At 39.1% G+C, this 21,574-nt stretch overlaps 1 protein-coding gene across 1 annotated transcript in view; it reads left to right on the top strand.

Annotated features, from left to right (window-relative positions):
* The window catches only part of CDK13 (cyclin-dependent kinase 13), a 137,921-nt gene that overhangs the window by 91,132 nt on the left and 25,215 nt on the right, over positions 1-21,574 (top strand). The window contains exons 9-10 of the mRNA XM_011944525.1: positions 10,800-10,901; positions 10,997-11,074. Of these exons, the coding sequence (XP_011799915.1) occupies positions 10,800-10,901; positions 10,997-11,074 (180 nt within the window). The remainder of the gene's footprint in view (positions 1-10,799; positions 10,902-10,996; positions 11,075-21,574) is intronic.

The raw sequence follows: 21,574 nt of genomic DNA, 5'->3' as shown, positions 1-21,574 counted from the left end.
ATTTCCTGACCTCGTGATCCGCCCGTCTCGGCCTCCCAAAGTGCTGGGATTACAGGCTTGAGCCACCGCGCCCGGCCAGAATGTTTTCTTTTTTTTAAGTTTAAAACTGTTTTAAAGCTCAAAAGCTATACCCCTCAATTTGCATTTGAGAGAACTGGGACCCAGAAAGGGCCGAGTTACTTTCTTTTTAATTTTGAAATATGTATACATTGTAAAATGGCTACATTGAGCTAATTATTATGTATTTCCCCACATTTTTTGTGTGTGCCAACTCTTAAAAATCTACTCTCAACAATTTTCTTTTTCTTTTTTCTTTTTTTTTTTGGAGACGGAGTCTTGCTCTGTCGCCCAGGCTGGAGTGCAGTGGCCGGATCTCAGCTCACTATAAGCTCCGACTCCCGGGTTTACGCCGTTCTCCTGCCTCAGCCTCCCGAGTAGCTAGCTGGGACTACAGGCGCCCGCCACGTCGCCCGGCTAGTTTTTTGTATTTTTTAGTAGAGACGGGGTTTCACTGTGTTAGGACCTCGTGATCCGCCCGTCTCGGCCTCCCAAAGTGCTGGGATTACAGGCTTGAGCCACTGCGCCCGGCCAACAATTTTCAAGAATACATTGTTAAGTGTAGTTATCAAGTTGTACAATAAATCTCTTGAATTTACTTTTGTCTAACTGAACCTTTATATCCTTGGGCCAGCATCTTCCCCCCATACTCCCTATGCCCAGCATCTGGTAACTCCCAGCTCTACTCTCTACCACTATGAGCTGAGGGTTTTTGGATTTCACATGTAAGTGAAATGATGAATTATTTGTCTTTATGTGCCTGCCTTATTCCACTTAACACATTGCGCTTCATGTTCACCCATGTTGTCATAAATGACAGCATTTCCTTGTTTTTTTAAGACTTGAATAGTATTTCAATGTGCATATATGCCACATTTTCCTTTTTCTGTTTTGTTTTGTTTTGTTTTTTTGAGACGGAGTCTCTGTCGCCCAGGCTGGAGTGCTGTGGCGCAATCTCGGCTCCAGGGTTCAAGTGATTCTCCTGTCTCAGCCTCCCGGTCGCTGGGATTACAGGCGGCATTTTCTTTATCCATTCATCTCTTAGTGGACACTTAACGTTGATTCCCTATCCTGGCTATTTTGAAGGGTTGAGTGACTTTAAAGATCAAAAAATGTTGGCAGAGCCAAGGGTGTATAGCTAAGTTTTCAATTCCCAATTTTTTATTCTTTCTATCATGTATAATAGTGCCTCTTGGTAGAAGTTGAAAGGAAAAATTGATCTGAACGTGTACTTAATCCAAAGCTTCACTTGAAGTATATATTTTTTTTCTTCTGCTGTTTAAGAAGCATATGTATTTACTTTATTTCAGACAGAGTCTCGCTCTGTCGCCCAGGCTGGAGTGCAGTGGCGTGATCAGCTCACTGCAACCTCTGCATCCCGGGTTCAAGCGATTCTCCGGCTTCAGTCTTCCGAGTAGCTGGGACTACAGACGGGCACCACCATGCCCAGCTAATTTTTATATTTTTTAGTAGAGACAGGATTTCGCCATGTTGGCCAGGCTGGTCTCGAACTAGTGACCACAAGTGATCTGCCTGCCTTGGCCTCCCAAAGTGCTGGGATTACAGGCATGAGCCACTGTGCCCAGCTGAGAAGCATATATATGACTAAATTAATGTGGCTATTATTTTGGGCAAGTTCTGGTTAATTAAGAATTCCATCTGCTAAGCTGGTTGAGATTTCACTGTAGTTAGATTTTGCTTAATATAAGTTTGTGTCTGTCGTTAATTATATAAATCCTTTTCTATGAAATGGAAAACAGCTAATTACCATTTTAATCTAATAGATTCTTGATATGCAGATATTTGTGCACATTTGGAACAGGTATGTTTCAGAAAAGCTGATTATAAAGCCAAATTTTATATTATCAGGCTCAATTTTCCATTCATTTTCATTTTAAAATATAATTTGGGTTCCAATGGAGTGCCAGGAGTATGGCGTGTTCACTGGGCCATGGTCCTTGTTGCCCTGCGAGATTGATGTAGAAATTTTGAGTTTAGAGAACCAGAGTTTTAAAGTCCCATAACTTTGCATCTTCGGGTAATGTATACTGAATTTTTCTGCTCAGTTAAATGTGTAAGAGGAAAATTCAGTCTGTCATTTTGTTTTCAGAGCAAATATCCTATCATTATGGGGTTTACAAACTCCTTTAAAACTTCTCTTTTTTTTTAAAGAGAATAATTATGATTTATTTAGAATATCCTGGAGTAGGCTTAATATAATGGAATACCGTTAAAATACATATATTGCTCTAGTGAACCTTAATAACATTCTGATTTTAAAAGAAATCTACCCTTAACAGATTGTGTTGTCTCAAATGTTCTAGATATTTTTTGAGATAAATATACAACAAATGATTTTTCATTCATATTTCTGCTTCGTTATAAATAGAGAGCCAGGTAGGGCCTTATTATAATACTCAAGCAAATATAAAGTCACTTTGAAGTGTTTTTATATTCTAAGTAGTTAATATAGATCGAATAACTGAAGTGCTCAAGAATTTTGTGTAAGGTTTTTTGTTTGTAAATAGAGCAGATTTCAGCTTACCACTGTAATAGCATCAACCACAGCTCTCATTAGATTTTGGATGTTCCTTTTTTGAATTTGAGGAAAGCTGGGTGGAGTTACAGCTAGCACTTGGGGGGTCTGTGACCAATGTGGATCTGCTCTGTCATGTGCCTATTATTGAAGAAAGAAAGAGAACCACTGGATTAAAAGTAGAGGGGAAAATTATTTCTTTCGATTTGAATCATTTTCTCATTTTGAACATTGGTATTTATACTTTGTCCCATTCTGCATTGGGAACTTTAAAACTTGAGAATAGAGGTTTTTACCCCATTTCTTCATTTAACTGTTCATCTTTTAGTATCTTTTCTTAAGTATGGTTTTTCTGATAGCTACAGTGTTTCCCTCTTCTTAGTTTTTATTTTACCAAGTCATTGCTCAAGTGGTTTTCTTTTTTTTTTTTTTTTTGAGACAGAGTCTCGCTCTGCCCCCAGCCTGGAGTGCAGTGGCCGGATCTCAGCTCACTGCAAGCTCCATCTCCCGGGTTCACGCCATTCTCCTGCCTCAGCCTCCCGAGTAGCTGGGACTACAGACGCCCGCCACCTCGCCCGGCTAATTTTTTTTGTATTTTTAGTAGAGACGGGGTTTCACCATGTTAGCCAGGATGGTTTCGATCTCCTGACCTCGTGATCCGCCCGTCTCGGCCTCCCAAAGTGCTGAGATTACAGGCTTGAGCCACCGCGCCCGGCCTCAAGTGGTTTTCAAAAGGATGGAGTATTTTTCTCTCTTCATGTGAATGTCCTGTGTGAAAAAAATGTTTTCCATATTAATTGAAATTAGCTTCATTTTCTAGAGAAGAAACTATAATGTAACACTTTATTTATTTATTTATTTATTTATTTATTTATGAGATAGAGTATCACTGTGTCACTCAAACTGCAGTGCAGTGGCATGATCTCGGCTCACTGCAACCTCCGACTCCCCGACTTAAGCGATTCTCCTGCCTCAGCCTCCTGAGTAGCTGGGATTACAGGCACCTGCCACCATGCCTGGCTAATTTTTGTATTTTTAGTAAAGACGGGGTTTCACCATGTTGGGCAGACTGGCCTCGAACTCCTGACCTCAAGTGATCTGCCCGCCTCAGCCTCCCAAAGTGATGGGATTACAGGTGTGAGCCACTGTGCCCAGCCCTGAAAAATGTATCTTTAATAATGTTACTGTGATCAAAATAAAATAGTTTTTTAAACAATAACCAGAAAGCATACTACGTTTCTGTATGATGATCCAATAAGGAGAGAGAAGGGAAAAATGAGAAGGGCCTTAAAGTATTATGCTAGCTCGCTAATACCACCCTCCCAAAACGCACACACCTTTTTGAAGGCAGTATTGCCATCTAGTGGCTTTTCAGAACATTGTTATTGAAAGCAAAACTAAATTTTCCCAAAGTTGAAGGTATTAATGAGAGAGGAAGGCAGTGTTACTGTATTTTATTCTTTTGTGTTTTATGTTACTTAAAACATTGACTGCATTCATGGCAAGTGCTTGGTTGATTCTGATCTGGGAGAAGGTGATCCTCATCTGGAGGATCCTCCTGATATGGATGAGTGCAGGGAGCTTTGGGGATTCTGGGTAATAAAAGAATCTTCTGAGAATCACTAGACAAAGATTGGAACCATGGTAATAAAAACTACTAATAACAGATGAATGACAATAAGTAATAAGATTAAACAAGCTTCAGGAAAGGAGATCTAATTTAGATCACAGACTTTTAACTGTAAGATCAAGATTAAATTGTTCTCTCTTCAGCTCTGATAGAGTAGTCTTCATTTTTGAACATATAAAGTGGAAAGAATTCCTCCTTCCTTCTGTTCAGGGAGTGTCATCCAAGACATTACTGCCAAATACTTACAAAACTGAATTCCAATCCTTGGTCTTTCTTCTGGTCTCCAGACCTTTTGTTTATTGGAAATCTCTACCCAGGTGATCTGGGTACCCTAAATTAAACCTTTATCTATTTCGTTCCCCAGAAAAATGTCCACTCCTTTTCCTTTATTTCCTGTTTTAGTTAAAGGTACCCAGTCACCTTCTCATATAGGCCATTGTAAATAGAATTGTATTGGTTTTTCTGCCGTCTGGTCTTTCTCCCTTATGTTCTTGTCTTCTGCCATTCCAGCCCTCCAGATAATAGCAATGTTGAACTATTTGTAGTTCCGTAAACTTGCTGTGCTCTTGAGTGCCTTTGTGAATCTACATAAGCTTTCTTTTTGTATGTAATTATACTTCCCACCGGAGTTTGACACAAATACTGAGTGGTTGTCGGTTACCTTAGCACACAATTAAGAATATTTAACCATATCACCAACTCAAATGGTGACTGCTTCAATATAGCTATTCAGAGAAGCAGATTGGAAGTTCTGCCATCTTCTACACATGCCTTCCAAGGCTGGTGCCAGAAGTGAGAAAAGAGGAAGGAGGAGAGTAATGAGCCAGGCCTAGAAATGGCACTTACCACACATGCTTATGTTCCACTGGAGAGCACTTGGCCATGTGGCCACACCTAACTGCAGTGAGGATGGGAAATGTAGCTGAGATGGACAACTGCCATTGAAGGGAGGAATAACAGAATTTTAGAGGACAGCTATGAGTATCTGCCACGAATGGTGAGGCTGTTTGCTGAGACAGTAAAGAAGAACAGAGATGCAGTTTGTAGCAAAAGGTAATAATGTAGGTACTCAGAGGACTTCTAAATTTGCTTGTGATAATAAGAATGGGCAAGTAAGACAGTTGATCTTAGTAAGATGACAGCATCAGTTGGGAAAAAATTGGTTTTGTTTCTCTATAGCACTGTGATGATAGAGGAATTAAAAAAGTTATTTTTCTTGGAAGATAGCAAAAGGAGGGAAACAGGAGTTCAAGATTGTGTTTATTGCTATGTAGTTATGGTATATGAAAGTATTAATAAGTTAGGCAATGCATATGTAGGATGAGGAATTTAAAATAGCTAAGTGCTACAAAGCAAATAAAATAATGACTATAGTGTCAAAGTAGGGGTGGTAGTAGCTGATTGGGTAATTTTCATTAGGGTAGTTAAGATAGACCTCTTTTAGGAAGTAAATTGGAGCTAAGACCAGAGTGATGAGAAAGGGAAAACTTAATGAAGACCTGGGCCAAGAACATTCCAAGTACAAAGGAGAAGAAACTCAGTACTGCCTGGGAACAGACTTGGGAGGTTTAAGGCCAAAAGTTGCCCAGTGTAATAGGAGGTAAGATCTTCGGTGTACAGTCTTATCAACTGAAGTAAAGTTTAAATTTTATTTGATTGCACTGGGAAATCACTGGGCAGTTTTAAGCAAGTAGGTGATACCTGGTTTTATGCTTAATAAAAAAACTGAAAAGAAGTTAAGGGTAGCTGGGCATGGTGGTGCACGCCTGTAATCCAAGCTACTCCACAGGCAGGAGAATTGCTTGAATCCAGGAGGCAGAGGTTGCAGTGAGCCAAGATTGCGCCACTGCATTCCATTCGGGGCAACAGAGCGACACTCTGTCTCAAAAAAAAATAAAAACAAAAACAAAAACGGGTGGGGGGCGGTGCGATGAGAGATGGAGGCCAGGAAACCAGTTAAGATATTGTTGTGGTCATACCAGTGAAAAGAATAATGACTTGGACTAGGGACTTGGAGGCAACCCTCCCATGTACTACTTTCTATGTAGCAAGTCCCCAGCTCATAGTTGAGTACAGGAGGTAAAACAGCAGGTGGGTGGCCTGAGATAATACTTTAGAGAGTTGTAAATAGACACTAGAGATTCAGAAGATTCTCCCAATTGCCTAATGTGACCCTCCTATATCTAACCCATTTGGATTGGGGATCTATTTTGGATGTAGAATTGGCGGAAGTTGTTTGGAAATCTGAGGGAAAGATGAATCAAGAATGACACCTGGATTTTTGACATCAAAAGCTGGGTAGGTGTTAGAAAATAGATTCCAGATTTCTTTTGTAGGTTTGGTAAATTTTTCTGCAGTGGGTTGTGAATGTCATAAAGATGACATGCCATTTTGTGTGTATGATGAATTTACTTTACTGAAGACTCTTTGTCTCAAAACAGTGTAAATTATAGTATAAAAGAAGTACATGGGAGGGTTGCCTTCAAGCAGGAGGAAAGAAGTACAGACTTTATCATATGTTGTTGGAAAAATGAAGCATTTTAGAGCTAGTTTAGGTATTTTATATGATTTTTTTTTCCACTTAGAATGGTCTTTAAAAGGCAGCAACCCTGCTTTGTAAATTTTAACTGGGATTATCCAGAACCCCCAAATACTTCAAGGATCTAGGATTTTGTTCTGTTTTTCTATATATATCTAGACCAATAGGAGGTTGAAACACGTGCCAGCAGAGGGGCACACTCCTTATTGCACTGCTTGGTTTGTTGTGGATACAGTGCAGCTTATCAGGCCTTAAGGCAGGGAAGGCCATAACCATATGTCATCTTACCTGCCCTAAATCTCTGGAATTCCTGGGATTGTTTTTTGTTTTGTTTTGTTTTGAGACAGAATCTCGTTCTGTCACCTGGGCTGGAGTGCAGTAGTGCAATCTCGGCTCACTGCAACCTCTGCTTCCAAGGTTTAAGCAGTTCTCTGCCTCAGCCTCCCAATTAGCTGGGATTACAGATGCATGCCGCCATGCCTGGCTAATTTTTGTATTTTCAGTAGAGACAGGGTTTTACCATCTTGGCCAGGTGGGTCTTGAATTCCTGACCTCATGATCCACCCACTTGGCCTCCCAAAGTGCTGGGATTATAGGCATGAGCCACTGCGCCCAGCCTTCTTGGGATTGTTTAGAGGCAAAGTATTGGAATCTATCAGTGAACAGATGGTCTTTGATCTCTACTCCATTGACACTTCCTTGAGTGTAAAAATAATTTTTAGAGTGTGGTACTTTTTGTTTTATAAAAAGTATGTATCAGTCTGAATGCTTGTTTGCTTCATAAATCAAAGAATTTCCATACTTTTGAAATCACATTAGTGTTTTCAAATTCAACTTCCTAGGTTAAATTTTACAGTTGAATGTTTTCTCTCAGTCTTTGCCTGTTTCTTACTTCTTGTCTAACAGAAACTAAGCATTTGGAAAGGCCATTAAGTAGTATACATTCAATATTTTTCTGTACAGTTAGAAATATATTTCATGTGATTTTTTGTTTAATCATTTTTGAAAATTTACTATTTTCATGTCTGAATTAATAAAAAATTATAACAATTAATAAATTATATTCTAATTTTAACTGCTACATTGACTGCTAAATATTGCATTAGATGGTGCTACATATTGCCTAGAATTTGATATACAATATCTACAATAATCTTTTATTTAGATATTCCTTTTTAGACACCTGAATTTGTTTAATTTCTCTACAATTCAACAAACTTTTAATTTTTAAGATGTTTTTAAAAATACAAGACACTAAAAATATTTTTAAAAATAAAATAAAGATTAACTATTTGCAGATAGATTTATATAAATTTAAACATTTCCTTGAGCCTAGTTATCCAGTTGCACTTTTATAACACCATTGTATAGATTTGATATACTCATAGATCCTTAACGTGTTTGAGAAGTTAGTTGTCATAATTTTTACAAATTTTGTTCTTCCACCCAGTTAATCATGTGCCATCTAAAGTTAGAGGGCCATATACATTAAGGTGCCTGACCTGTGCCCAGCATTGTTCTGGGCTTTGTGTGTGGGGTTCATAATAAAGAATGTTACAAGGCTTTTTAACTTTCTAGGAAAATAAAAATAGGGAGTTCAAGACAGGTAAGTATGATGTAAATTTAAGAATGTGAAGATAAATATATTTTTAATAGAGATTAGACTTTACGAATTTGCATATTTTACTGTGTTGTAAAGGAAGTATAGCATTTGAATGAGAAAAATAGGGAAAGGATTTTATTCAAAGGGGGTAAAGCAGCTAGGCTCAGTGAGTCACACCTGTAATCCCAGCACTTTGGGAGGCCAAGGTGGGCAGATCACCTGAGGTCAGGAGACCAGCCTGGCCAACATGGTGAAACCCCATCTCTACTAAAAGGACAAAAATTAGCCAGGCGTGGTGGTGGGTGCCTGTAATCCCAGCTACTCAGGAGGCTGAGACAGGAGAATCGCTTGAACTCCAGCCTGGGCGACAAGAGTGAGACTCTGTCTAAAAAAAAAAAAAAAGGAGGTAAAGCATAAAGAGGTGAGCATAGTTTTAAAGAATTACTAAGTTCAGCTGAACTAGAGTAGCTAAAATTTAAAAGACTTGCTCATTATGTGAAGATAAGTGATTCCAATAAACAAGCAAAAATCACTGAGAAAAGTACATTAATGTTAGAAAAACCTAATCTTAATTTACTATTAAAAATATTCATCTTATACTATCCTCTTTTTGCAGTTTTTACCAAAGTCAAATGTTTTTGCTGGCTTTGGAGCACTGTTAAATATAGTCTCATCTGTGTTCATCGTAGAATGCCCAGATTGATAGTCTTATAATACTAGTGCTTAAATTATTTGGAGAAATTTGGCTGGATGGGGGCAGCCTGGAACTGCAAATCTATAGGTAGCAAGAGGGAATTGCTTTCTAAATTGAATTCTCCATTTCCTTAACAAGACTGGTCCAGGACCAAGCCAAGCTTAGATAAATGGGCTTGGAATACAGCCTTTCTGGGGAATTTGCTGTGGCTTTTGAGTCCTTGTGACTTGGAAAACATCTGGATATAAAGAGATGTTCATAATTGATCTGAATACATATGTGATCTTCCTGAAGTAAGTAACTACAGATCAGCCAAAGAACCTCCTCTGACTACTTAGGATTCTCTTGAAGCGTGTCAATCAGCTAGAATGTGACCATTCTCTGAGCGTTTACATTTCTGAGCATTACATTCTCTGAACACTTTACATTGCCAGATAATTTGTGCTGTGATAGTCAAACCTGACCCTATTATAACTTGACTAAATAATCTTTTCTGTGGCAAATAAAGAGGTAGCAGTATATTTATGTCCTCTTTTTGGAAGGTAATAAAGCAACTATTTGATTAATTGCCATATGTATTGCTACTTTGCAGAGTAGACCTCAAGTACTATAGTCTGCATTTCTGTGCTTTTTTCTATTCACATACACCAGTGGGTATGTGAATCAGTGAAAAATTGCCAAAAATATGATCATTTGAAAACTCTTGTTAGGTGGTCTCTATTTGAATTATATGTTGTCATCCATTAGTAATTTGCAAGATTTGATCAGAACCAGTCAACTCTCTTTAAATCAGTTAATCACCATTAAAGGTTTTTATGGAAAGGAAAAACAGTACTCAACAATTGAGTTGATACTAAAGCTTTGCTTTGACCAAATTGCAGTTAATACCAGTCAACTACTTTTTTTTGAGATGGAGTCTCACTCTGTCGTCCAGGCTGGAGTGCAGTGGCATTCTCGGCTCACTGTAGGCTCCACTTCCTGGGTTCACGTCATTCTTCTGCCTCAGCCTCCCGAATAGCTGGGACTACAGGCACCCGTCACCACACCCAGCTAATTTTTTTTTAGTAGAGATGGGGTTTCACCATGTTAGCCAGGATGGTCTCCATCTCCTGACCTGGTGATCCGCCCGCCTCGACCTCCCAAATTGCTGGGATTACAGGTGTGAGCCACCGCACCCAGCCTACCAGTCAACTACTTTTTATTTTTATCTTCATATATTAAGGGAATTTTTAGCTAAACAGGTTGCCTTCACATATATTTTATGATTATATATTAGATGCCTTTGGATGTCTGTATTTTTTAGTAGGCAGATGAAAGTGTTTTTAGTAGCCAGGCAACGGTGTCTCACGCCTGTAATCCCAGCACTTTGGGAGGCCGAGGCAGACGGATCACGAGGTCAGGAGATCAAGACTATCCTGGCTAACACGGTGAAATCCCGTCTCTACTAAAAATACAAAAAATTAGCCGGGCGTAGTGGCGGGCGCCTGTAGTTCCAGCTACTCGGGAGGCTGAGGCAGGAGAACGGCGTGAACCCAGGACGCAGAGCTTGCAGTGAGCCGAGATCGCGCCAGTGCACTCCAGCCTGGGTGACGGAGCGAGACTCCGTCTCAAAAAAAAAAAAAAAAAGTGTTTTTAGTTGGGATTATAGGATTGCTTTAATAAACAAAATAATATTTCCTCAGAAAATCTCTCTTATTCCAACAAATACTAACTCTAAAGACTGTTCTCTGTGTTTTTTAGTCGGCCGTATACTAACAAGGTAATTACTTTATGGTACCGTCCACCTGAACTGCTGCTGGGAGAAGAACGATACACACCAGCCATTGATGTATGGAGCTGTGGGTAAGATAGCCTTATTTACTGGTTTATTTTACTTGAAACTTTTGGTAGTGAATTAAAATAGATCATTTGGTAATGACGGGTATTTTTTCCATTAGCTGTATCCTTGGCGAACTCTTCACTAAAAAACCTATATTTCAAGCAAATCAGGAACTTGCACAACTAGAATTAATAAGGTAAGCTGCTGATTATAATATTGGTGGGAGTTGGGAGAGTGTCATACTCCTCAGGAAATTTAAACTCTGTCAAGCGTGTCTTTTCTCTTGTTAGTTCTCTGGAGGGCTTATGACTGCTAAATGGAGGACAAACTGAAATGTAGGCACTTTGATACTTGTTGCAGTGAAATTAAGGATATCAAAGCCCCTTGGTGGGTGTGTGTGTATGGATACATGTGTGCGTGCATGTGTGCGTTTTTTTAAATCAAAGGACTTGAGGCCCAAAAGACAAGACTGTCAAGGAAGAGTAAATGTAGGAGAGAATGAATGGTAGATACATATTTTTAAATTATGACAGAAATGAAAAATTAATGTTTTGGGGTATTGTTAGAAAATACTCCATTGTAAATATACATATGTTTTCATGTATATTTACATGTGTCTATATATGTGTGTATATACACTAAAATACATGCATATACCCCCAGCATAGGCCTTCATTATTTGGAGCCTATCATAGGACCTAGTTCATAAGCAATTACTCATACATTTTTGTCGCTTTTCTTTTTATCTTTTATTTTATTTTATTGTTTTATTTTTTTGAGATGGAGTCTCTGTCACCTAGGCTGGAGTGCAGTGGCACAATCTCAACTCACTGCAACTGTGCCTTCTGGGTTCAAGCAATTTTCCTGCCTCAGCCTCCCGAGTAGCTCAGATTACGGGTGCCCACCACCACACCCAGCTAATTTTTGTATTTTTAGTAGAGATGGGGTTTCACCATGTTGGCCAGGCTGGTCTTGAACTTCCAACCTCAGGTAATTTCCCCCACCTTGTTCTCCCAAAGTGCTGGGATTACAGGCGTGAGCCACATCATCCAGCCCATCTTATATTTTAAAATACTTTTAATTTTAAAAATGGGCTTTGTTCGGGTGCGGTGTCTCACGCCTGTAATCCCAGCACTTTGGGAGGCCTAGGTGGGTGGATCACCTGAGGTTGGGAGTTCAAGACCAGCCTGACCAACATGGAGAAACCCCCTCTCTACTGAAAATACAAAATTAGCAGGGCGTGGTAGCCCATGCCTGTAATCCCAACTACTTGGGAGGCTGAGGCAGGAGAATCATTTGAACCCAGGAGGCAAAGGTTGCAGTGAGCCGAGATTGTGCCACAGCACTCTAGCCTGGGTAAGAAGAGCAAAATTGTCTTCAGTTTCATATGTAATAATGTAAACGTGCAACTTATAAAATTTCCATGAAACTTTCAAAATACATATGAAGTTTTTTAGGAAAGATATTGGTAGGGGCCACAGATTTACAGAATTTTACTTTCCCGACTGAACAAAATGAACATAAAGGAACAAATAGTAACCAGAGAAGGACCTCAGCATGCTCTGGACCTCAGCATCATATCATAAACAGACAAATTGAATCAAACTAAAAATCTTACTATTGCCCTTTTTGATGGTTAGGCAAGGTTTTTACTATAGGGTACAGCAGGGAAAGATTAGTTCCCTAGTTAGAGCCTGCTTCTTCTCTGGGGATAACTTGGCTGTAATCAGAAGTACCCAAAGCCAGAAACTAGTAGTGCTTCAACTCCAGAGCAGCGAGTTGCCTCACCTTTAAATGGAAGCATAGAACTAATTATGTCCAGACTTCACTGAGGGTATCCATGCACAGAACTTTTAATAAAATTACAAAAAAGGAGAAGGGAAAGGAAGGAGTTCACCTGAAACATAGAAAACTTTTATGTTACTTTTTTTTTTTTTTTTTGAGACAGGATCTCACTTTGTTGCCTAGGCTGGAGTGCATTGGGGCAGTCATGGCTCACTGCAGCCTTGACCTCCTGCCTTAGCCTCCTAAGTAGCTGGGACCACAGGCATGCACCACCATCCTGCGTGATTTTTTTTTTTTTTTTTTTTTTTAGAGACCGGATTTCTCTATGTTGCCCAGGCTGGTCTCCAACTCTTGGGCTCAAGCGATCATCCTGTCTCAGCCTCCCAAAATGTGTCTTACCTTTTTAATTGTGCGACAGACAAGTAAAAAGGGTTAAGAAGAACTGATACTCTTGGAAAAAAGAAATATACCTTTCAATGCTAATTGAGCATTTATAAAAGTTAGTTATATATTAGTAGAGGAAGAAACTCCAAAACATTGAAATACTACAGGCTAAATTCTCTAAAATAGAATAAAACTAGAAAACAATATAAAAATGGAAACAACAAAGTCTCTTAACTATCTGAAAAATTTACATATGCTAAAAAATCTTGGATTACAGAAAAATCAAACTTTAAGACAGGGGTGTCCAGTCTTTTGGTTTCCCTGGACCACATTGGAAGAAGAATAGTTGTCTTGGACCATTCATAAAATACAGTAACACTGATGATAGCTGATTGATAGACTAAAAACAAAAAAAAAAATGCAAAAAAAAAAATCTCATAATATTTTAAGAAAGTATGAATTTGTGTTGGGCTGCATTCAAAGCCATCCTGGGTTGCATGCAGCCCATGGGCTACAAGTTGGACAAGCTTGCTTTAGAACATCTAGGTTCACAAAGAGTGATAAGTATAAAAATCCATGGGCTCACCCTGTGCTTAGGAGAAAATCACAACCTTAAATATACTACTAAATAAGAAAAGGAAAACAAATTAATTAAGCATTCTACAGAAAAATTAGACAAAAGCAGCTAAATAAACCAAGGAAATAAAAATGAATTGTAATACATACAATGTAGAATTTATGAAGAAATCTGTGATCTGGTCTTGGGTTTATTCACACATATATACAATATAAATTAATCTAGTTTGACTTCATATGAAAAGAGAGTATAAAGAAATTAAATGACTGAGTATGGTGGCTCATGCCTATAATCCCCGCATTTTGGGAGGCCAAGGCAGGATCACTCGAGCCAGGATCACTTGAGCCCAGGAGTTTTAGACCAGCTTGAGCAACACAGTGAGAATTTGTCTCTACAAATTAAAACAAATAAATAAAAACAACAACAAATTAGCTAGTCATTGGGTTGTGAGCATGTGGTCTGTACTACTCGTGAAGCTGAGGCGAGAGGATTACTTGAGCCCAGGAAGTCGAGACTGCCGTGAGCTGATGGCACCACTGCATTCCAGCCTGGTTGACAGAATGAGACCTTATCTCCAAAACAAAAAACCAGCCCCAGTATTTTCTTTGATAAATTATTGCACATCTTTCAGAAACCAATACTTGTAATGTTCTTTAAACTATTCCAGAACATAAGAATAGTGCAGTAGAAGCTTTCTTACTCAGTCTTCTCTTGAAGAGTCTTATTAGATTAATTGATGCTCTTCATTCCCTCTGTAAAGAAAAACTGACTTGATAACATGGCAAGCTGAATGCTTGTAGCTAGTAGGCTATCATTTTCTAGTAAGACTATGTATTTATCCCACCAGTTGAAGAGTATGCTGAACAGGAGGTGGTTGTTAGTTTTCAATTTTTATGCTAACTTTTTATTATTATAATTACATAGTTTAATTAAGCATAGATACAGTGCTTTACAGAAACTTGAAGACATTGCTGTCTAATTAGGGGTGGACAAGTAATTGTGTAAGTTAGAAAAGTCATAAAAATCTAAGATGTGGCATTAGATTGCTTTGAAAGTGTTTTTAATTTCTAGATTTATTTAAAGAAATCAAAACTAAAAATCTGTGATGATGTGTTATGCGTGTGGTTTGTTCAAGAGAGCTAATACAGAATTCCATTCGGGGAATCCTCTGTTCAAAGAGAAAGCCTTGGCCTTTGTCAGAAGATGGGAAAACAAATGTACATTTATAAACTTTCAGTTAAAATAAAATGTTTAAATTATGTATCTGTGTATCTTTTTTTTTTTTTTAACGATTCCTTCTAACCTTTTTTTAAACGAGTCATTCTAACCCCCCCCCCCTTTTTTTTTTTAAACTTAACCAGCCAACTCTCTTGGTCCTGATTGTATTGGAAACTAGGGCTTCTATTAAACATAGTTAACATCTATTTAGTTTATATACAATATCAGCATTATTCTAAGAGTTTCACTTGAAGTTTCTCAGTTAAGCTTCATAACAACCCTATGTCTTCTCTTTATAGTTGAGAAAACTGAACCATAGAGAGGTGAAGAATTTGTCCAGGGTCATATAACTAGCAAGTGGCAAAACTGAGATTTAAACACTGCTAGGTGTTACCTTAGGATCTAAACTTTTAACCATTACTCCAAACTACAGGCTGGGTGCGGTGGCTCATGCCTGTAATCACAGAACTTTGGGAGGCTGAAACAGGTGGATCACTTGAGCCCAGGAGTTCAAGACCAGACTGGGCAATATGGCAAAACTCTGTCTTTACTAAAAACAAAAATTAGCCGGGTGTGGTAGCGCACACCTCTAATCCCAGCTCCTTGGGAGGCTGAGGCACGAGAATTGCTCGAACCTGGGAGGCAGAGGTTGCAGTGAGCCAAGATAGCACCACTCTACTCCAGCCTGGGTGACAGAGTGAGAACTGGTCTCAAAAAGTAAATAAATAAACTACATAGGAAATAAAACTACCTGGAATCTTTTCTTTTATAAAATCAATATGACACACATATCAGTACTTGACAAAGACAGCATGAAAGTTTTTATAAGATATTAGGCCGGGCACAGTGGCTCACGCCTGTAATCCCAGCACTTTGGGAGGCTGAGGTGGGAGGGTCTCTTGAGGCCAGGAGCCCAAAATCAAGCTTGGCCAACATGGTGAACCCCCCTGCCCCATATCTACTAAAAATATAAAAATTAGGCTGGGCTTGGTGGCTCATGCTTGTAATCCCAACACTTTGGGAGGCTGAGGTGGGTGGATCACTTGAGGTCAGGAGTTCGACACCAGCCTGGCCAGCATGGCAAAACCCTATCTCTACTAAAATTACAAAAACTAACTGGGCGTGGTGGTACGCGCCTGTAGTCCCAGCTCCTCAGGAGGCTGAAGCATGATAATTGCTTGAACCCAGAAGGCAGAGGTTGCAGTGAACTGAGATTGCTCCACTGAGCTCCAGCCTGGGTGAAAGAGAGACTCTCTCAAAAAAAAAAAAAAAAAATTTTATGAGATATTAATCCAAGAATTCTAAGGGAGGTATTAACAAATAGTATCCAGCTTTTTATCAAAAAGTTAACTTGCAGAAAATGATGGGAGGTAAGACGATATAGAGGGTCAAGAAAGGTATCTCCCATAAAGTGACATTTGAGCAGAGATCTGAATGAAGAAATGGCAAAGTAATAAAGACTCTGAGGCATGAGTGTATTTGGTTTTTTTAGGAATATGTTTTCAGTGAACCATATGCGGGGGAAAGCTTGGTTTATCCATTTTATAGCATGCTGTACAGTTACTAAAAAGGAAATAGTTGGTCAGGCATGGTGGCTCATGCCTATAATCCCAACATTTTGGGAGGCCAAGGCGGTTGGATCACTTGAGGTCGAGTTCAGGACCAGCCTTGCCAACATGGTGAATCCCTGTCTCTACTAAAAATACAAAAATTAGCTGGGCTCAGTGGTGTACGCCTGTGATCCCAGCTACCTGGGAGACTGAGGCAGGAGCATCCTGCCTCTGGTAGCTTGAAATCGGGAGGCAGAGGTTGCAGTGAGCCGAGATTGTGCCACTGCACTCCAGCCTGGGTGACAGAGTGAGACTATGTCTCAAAAAAAAAAAAAAAAAAAAAAGAAAAGAAAAAAAGGGAATAGTTGATTTGGAGATAAATGGAAAAGCAGCATGAATAGTTACAGAAGGCTATATTGAGATTGATGTCATTTAGGTAAAACGAAAGACTCAAATTGTTGATCTGAATGAACATGGACTTTCAAGAAGAGTAGGGAGGAGAAATTTTTATTTTCTAGTTTATATATTTCAGCATGTTTTTGTTTTGTTAAGATATTTATAGTTTTATAAAGAGATTCACTGGGCACAGTGGCTCACATCTGTAATCTCAGCACTTTGGAAGGCCAAGGTAGGTGGATTACTAGAGCCCAGGAGTTTGAGACTAGCCTGGGCAACATGACCAAACCCTGTCTCTACAAAAAATAGAAAAATCAGCTGGGTGTCGTAGCACACACCTATAGCCCAAGCTATTGGGAGGCTGCGGTACAAGGATCACCTGAACCCAGGGAGGTCGAGGCTACAGTGAACTGTGATTGCACCACTGCCCTTTAATCTGGGCAACAGAGCAAGACCTTGTCTCAAAAATCAGAAATAAAACAAAAAATAAAAACATGCTTCAATTTTGATTTCATAGCATTAATTTCTTTTTAAACACGAGGAAATGAAGTTTCTGATAAATCTGAGTATAATGAGGCAACGGAGTATACTGAAAAGTGTGTGGCCTTTAGAATCTTACAGACTTGGGTTCTAATGCCAGCTCAGCTACTTCCTGCTCTTATGGTTTAGGGTAAATCCCATATACTCGAAGTTTATTTCTTCAAAAGTAAAAGAGGACTAATAACATGCTTAAGGTTGTAAGAATTAAATGTAAATAAGTTTTCAGTACATATTTCTTCCCTCACCTTATTTGCAGTAATGCTAGGTTGTTTCTCTAATCTGTAGGCTCAGGAATGGTGAGACCTGGTGTCAGTATTGTACAAATACATGTAAAACTGATCAAGAGTGATAACACTAATCAGGATTCACTTTAAATGGCTTTGCACCATGGTGATTGAGTTATTTTATTTATAATTTGCTTTGTTCCAGAAAGTATTTTAGGCAGATTACAAATATTTTATAATAGAAGTAGCATAGATTAAAAAGTGATGGAGGGAGGCCAGGCACGGTGGCTCATGCCTGTAATCCCAGCACTTTGGGCAGCCGAGGCGGACAGGTCACGAGGTCAGGAGACCGAGACTATCCTGGCTAACACGGTGAAACCCCATCTCTACCAAAATTAAAAAAAACAAAAAACAAAAAACCGGGCATGGTGGTGAGTACCTGTAGTCCCAGCTACTCAGGAGGCTGAGGCAGGAGAATGGTGTGAACCCAGGAGGTGGAGCTTGCAGTGAGCCGAGATGGCACCAGTGCACTCCAGCCTGGGCGACAGAGCGAGACTCTGTCTCAAAAATAAATAAGTAAATAAACAAAACAATTAGCTGAGTGGTGGCACACACCTGTAATCCCAGGTACTTGGGAGGCTGAGGCGGGAGAACTGCTTGAACTTGGGAGGTGGAGGTTGCAGTGAGTGGAGATTGTGCCACTGCACTCCAGCCTGGGCGACAGAGTAAGACTCCGTCTCTGCCGAGTCTAGTCTCAGTTTGCAAGTCAAAAAAAAAAAAAAAAAAAGTGATGGAGGGCACGATGACTCACACCTGTAATCCCAGCACTTTGGGAGGCTGAGGTGGGTGGGTCACTTGAGGTCAGAGGTTTGAGACCAGCCCAGCCAACATGGTGAAACCCCATCTCTACAAAAATACAAAATTAGCGGGGCGTGGTAGCTAGCACCTGTAATCCCAGCTTCTGGGGAGGTTGAGGCAGGAGAATCGCTTGAACCTGGAAGGCGGAGGTTGCATTGAGCCAAGATCGTGCCACTGCACTCCAGCCTGGGCAACAGAGTGAGACTGTGTCTCAAAAAACAAAACAAAAAGTGATGGAGGAAGAGAATGGAAAACAAACATTGGGACAAAATGGGATGAACGAAGGCAGAAATCTTTGTGTAACCATATATATACACATATATATATATGTATGTGTGTGTATATATATATAATTTTTTTAAACATGAGGATCACATTAAGCCTTATACCAGTCAGCTGAAGAGCCTTTATATCATACAATGTACATTGCTTATGAGATAAAAACGATTATAATCAGGGAAGACATTGAAAGTGGATTAGAATTAAATGAATCTTTTCTCTGACTCTGCCACCTCATGCAGTACACACAAAGCCTCGGTCCTAGGTGGCTCACACAGGTGACATTTTTTAAACTTTAAAGGAATAGATTTTGGTTGTACCAGATGATAGGTAAAGAAGGAAACTTCCCATATTGAAAAAAATGAAGTATGTATGCCTTCATAAACCAATGCCATAAAATATTCTGTAGAGCTGTGCTTCTCAAACTTTTTGGTCTCAGAACTTCCTTACGCTCAAATTATTAAAGATCCCAGGAGTTTTTGTATCTGCTGAGATTTACCATATTAGAAATTAAAGATATTTATGAATTCATTTTAACACAATATTTTAACATGTTTTAAAGTCTATAAAGTCTATAGTTTCTAAAATAAAAGTTGGAATGAGTGGCAGATGTGTCTGGTTTAATAGACATGACACTTGGATCCTCATATCTGTCATGTGCTGTTTTCAATAGCCTTTTTGGATAACGGTGCATGTTCTTAGAAACCACAAAAATTAGATGATTGGTAGTTTTTTACAGGTTGTAATGTGTAATCTGAAATCATATGAAGGAATATTTTATACTATACTATATTGAAATCCATTGTTCTGTCTTGCACTTTGAATGGATCTTTTATCTGTGATGATTTTGTGACATTATGCATTGGTCATTTGAAAAATGCTGCTTCACTGAATTGAACAGATCTTCCACATGTAACATTTTATATTATATAATTTGTACCACTACTGATCTCATCAGAAAAGCTTTTCAGTATTGTGAAGCTGTTAAGCTGATGGTGGAGGATATAAGTTTTCTAATCTAATTTCTCTAGAAAGTTCAAGTTGTGTAATTGACAATAAATACTGTTGTTTTCCTTCAAGTGACAAGCTGACTATGTTCCTATTTGAGAAAATGTCTGGAAAATACTCAAGTATGAATGACTGCAGTGTGTTAGTCGTCTTTGCCGGTAAAAATAGAGGTCCATGAAAAAAGCAGCTACCTCAGCTTGCAAGTCAAATCATTGCACAGGCACATCTTCTCAAGATAACTATCATATTTTATTGTACAGTAGAAGCGCTTATAAGTATTTCCCATTTCATTGCAGAGAATATTAAAAAGATACATACTCAAGTGTCAGAATTAAATGCCATTAACAATTTGTACTGCTTCAAAAAGTACATTCTTTTTTTGAGACAGAGTCTCGTTCTGTCACCCAGGCTATAATCTCAGCGCACTGCAACTTCTGCCTCCCGGGTTCAAGCAATTCTTGTGCCTCAGCCTCCTGAGTAGCTGGAACTACAGGTGCGCCACCACACCCGGCTAATTTTTGTATTTTTAGTAGAGACAGGGTTTTGCCATGTTGGCCAGGTTGGTGTCGAACTCATGACTTCAGGTGATCTGCCCACCTTGGCCTCCCAAGTGCTGGAATTACAGGCATGAGCCACTGCGCCTCACCTAACAAGTATGTTCTTATTTGAAACTGGCTTTTCTCCCCACCCTGAAATTTGCATGATAATGAAGAGTACATCCTGTTAATATAGTTTGTTGCCACTGAGTTGAATCATTTTAAGGTGCTGGTGTTTTTACCACTGTTTTTGTACCATTAGTGCAAATCAACACATGGGAAAAGGCAAATAATGGCTTAGTAATAACTTTGACCTGCCAGACCTTGAAGTGTCTAGGGGATGCTCAGTGGTCCTTGGACCCCACTTGTGAAAACTGTTGCTGTGTGTCAGTCTTACATACGAATACTGATGTACAACATCTAACTTAACAAATAGAAAATACAGCATTACACTGAAATAATGGTACTTTTATTAGGCTCGGATGGTTTTCTTCCTTTGAATATAATGATGAATATGTATTAGGAAATCTGTTGATATAATTCACATTAGTAGCCCTGGAGAAAATGTAGATGATGGTGGTTACAGAAGTTCTGAAAAACCAAAACTGATAAAACTAAAGCACTCTTAGAATGTAAAAGGCACAAAAATTAAAATCCATAGTAGAGAAGAATAAACGAATGCTTCATTAACAGGAAATATGTGTGAATTTGTATGTATATATGTGAGTATATTTCTGTTATGTGTTTTTCAAACCCAAAGGCATAATTCCTCCCAGGGCTGACCAATGAATGTGCTCCCATTAAAATCAGAAAATGAAGTTACCCAATATTGTGTACTGGCATTATCATTTTAACATTGTTTAGGAATTGCCACATAATATAACATACCACAGTGATAAAGATACATTTGAAAAAATATAGATGATTCTGACATGGGTTATATGATTTATATACCTGGAATACCTCAAAGAAACAACTGCTAAAACTGGTAGGAAGCCTGCAATCTCAGATGGCTTCCTATTATTAAGTTTTTGTTTGCAGCCAGGAATGATGACTCACACCTGTAATCCTAGCACTTTGGGAGGCTGAGATGGGAGGATTGCTGGAGTCCAGGAGGTCAAGGTTACACTGAGCCTTATTTGCACCCCTGCACTCCAGCCTGGGTGACAGAGTGAGACCTTGTCTCAAGAAAAATAAAGAAAAAGAAGAATGTAAAATTTCAAACCTTTCCTGTCATAAAGCTTTTCTTTCTTTTGTTTTTCTTTTCCTCTCCTTTCTCCTTTTCCTTCCTTCCTTCCTTCCTTCCTTCCTTCCTTCCTTCCTTCCTTCCTTCCTTCCTTC

The sequence above is a fragment of the Colobus angolensis genome, unplaced genomic scaffold (genome assembly GCF_000951035.1).
Source record: "Colobus angolensis palliatus isolate OR3802 unplaced genomic scaffold, Cang.pa_1.0 Scaffold232, whole genome shotgun sequence".
NCBI classification, from domain to species: domain Eukaryota; kingdom Metazoa; phylum Chordata; class Mammalia; order Primates; family Cercopithecidae; genus Colobus; species Colobus angolensis.
Note: the sequence above shows the minus strand (reverse complement) of the source record. Positions and strands in the feature narration are given on the sequence as shown.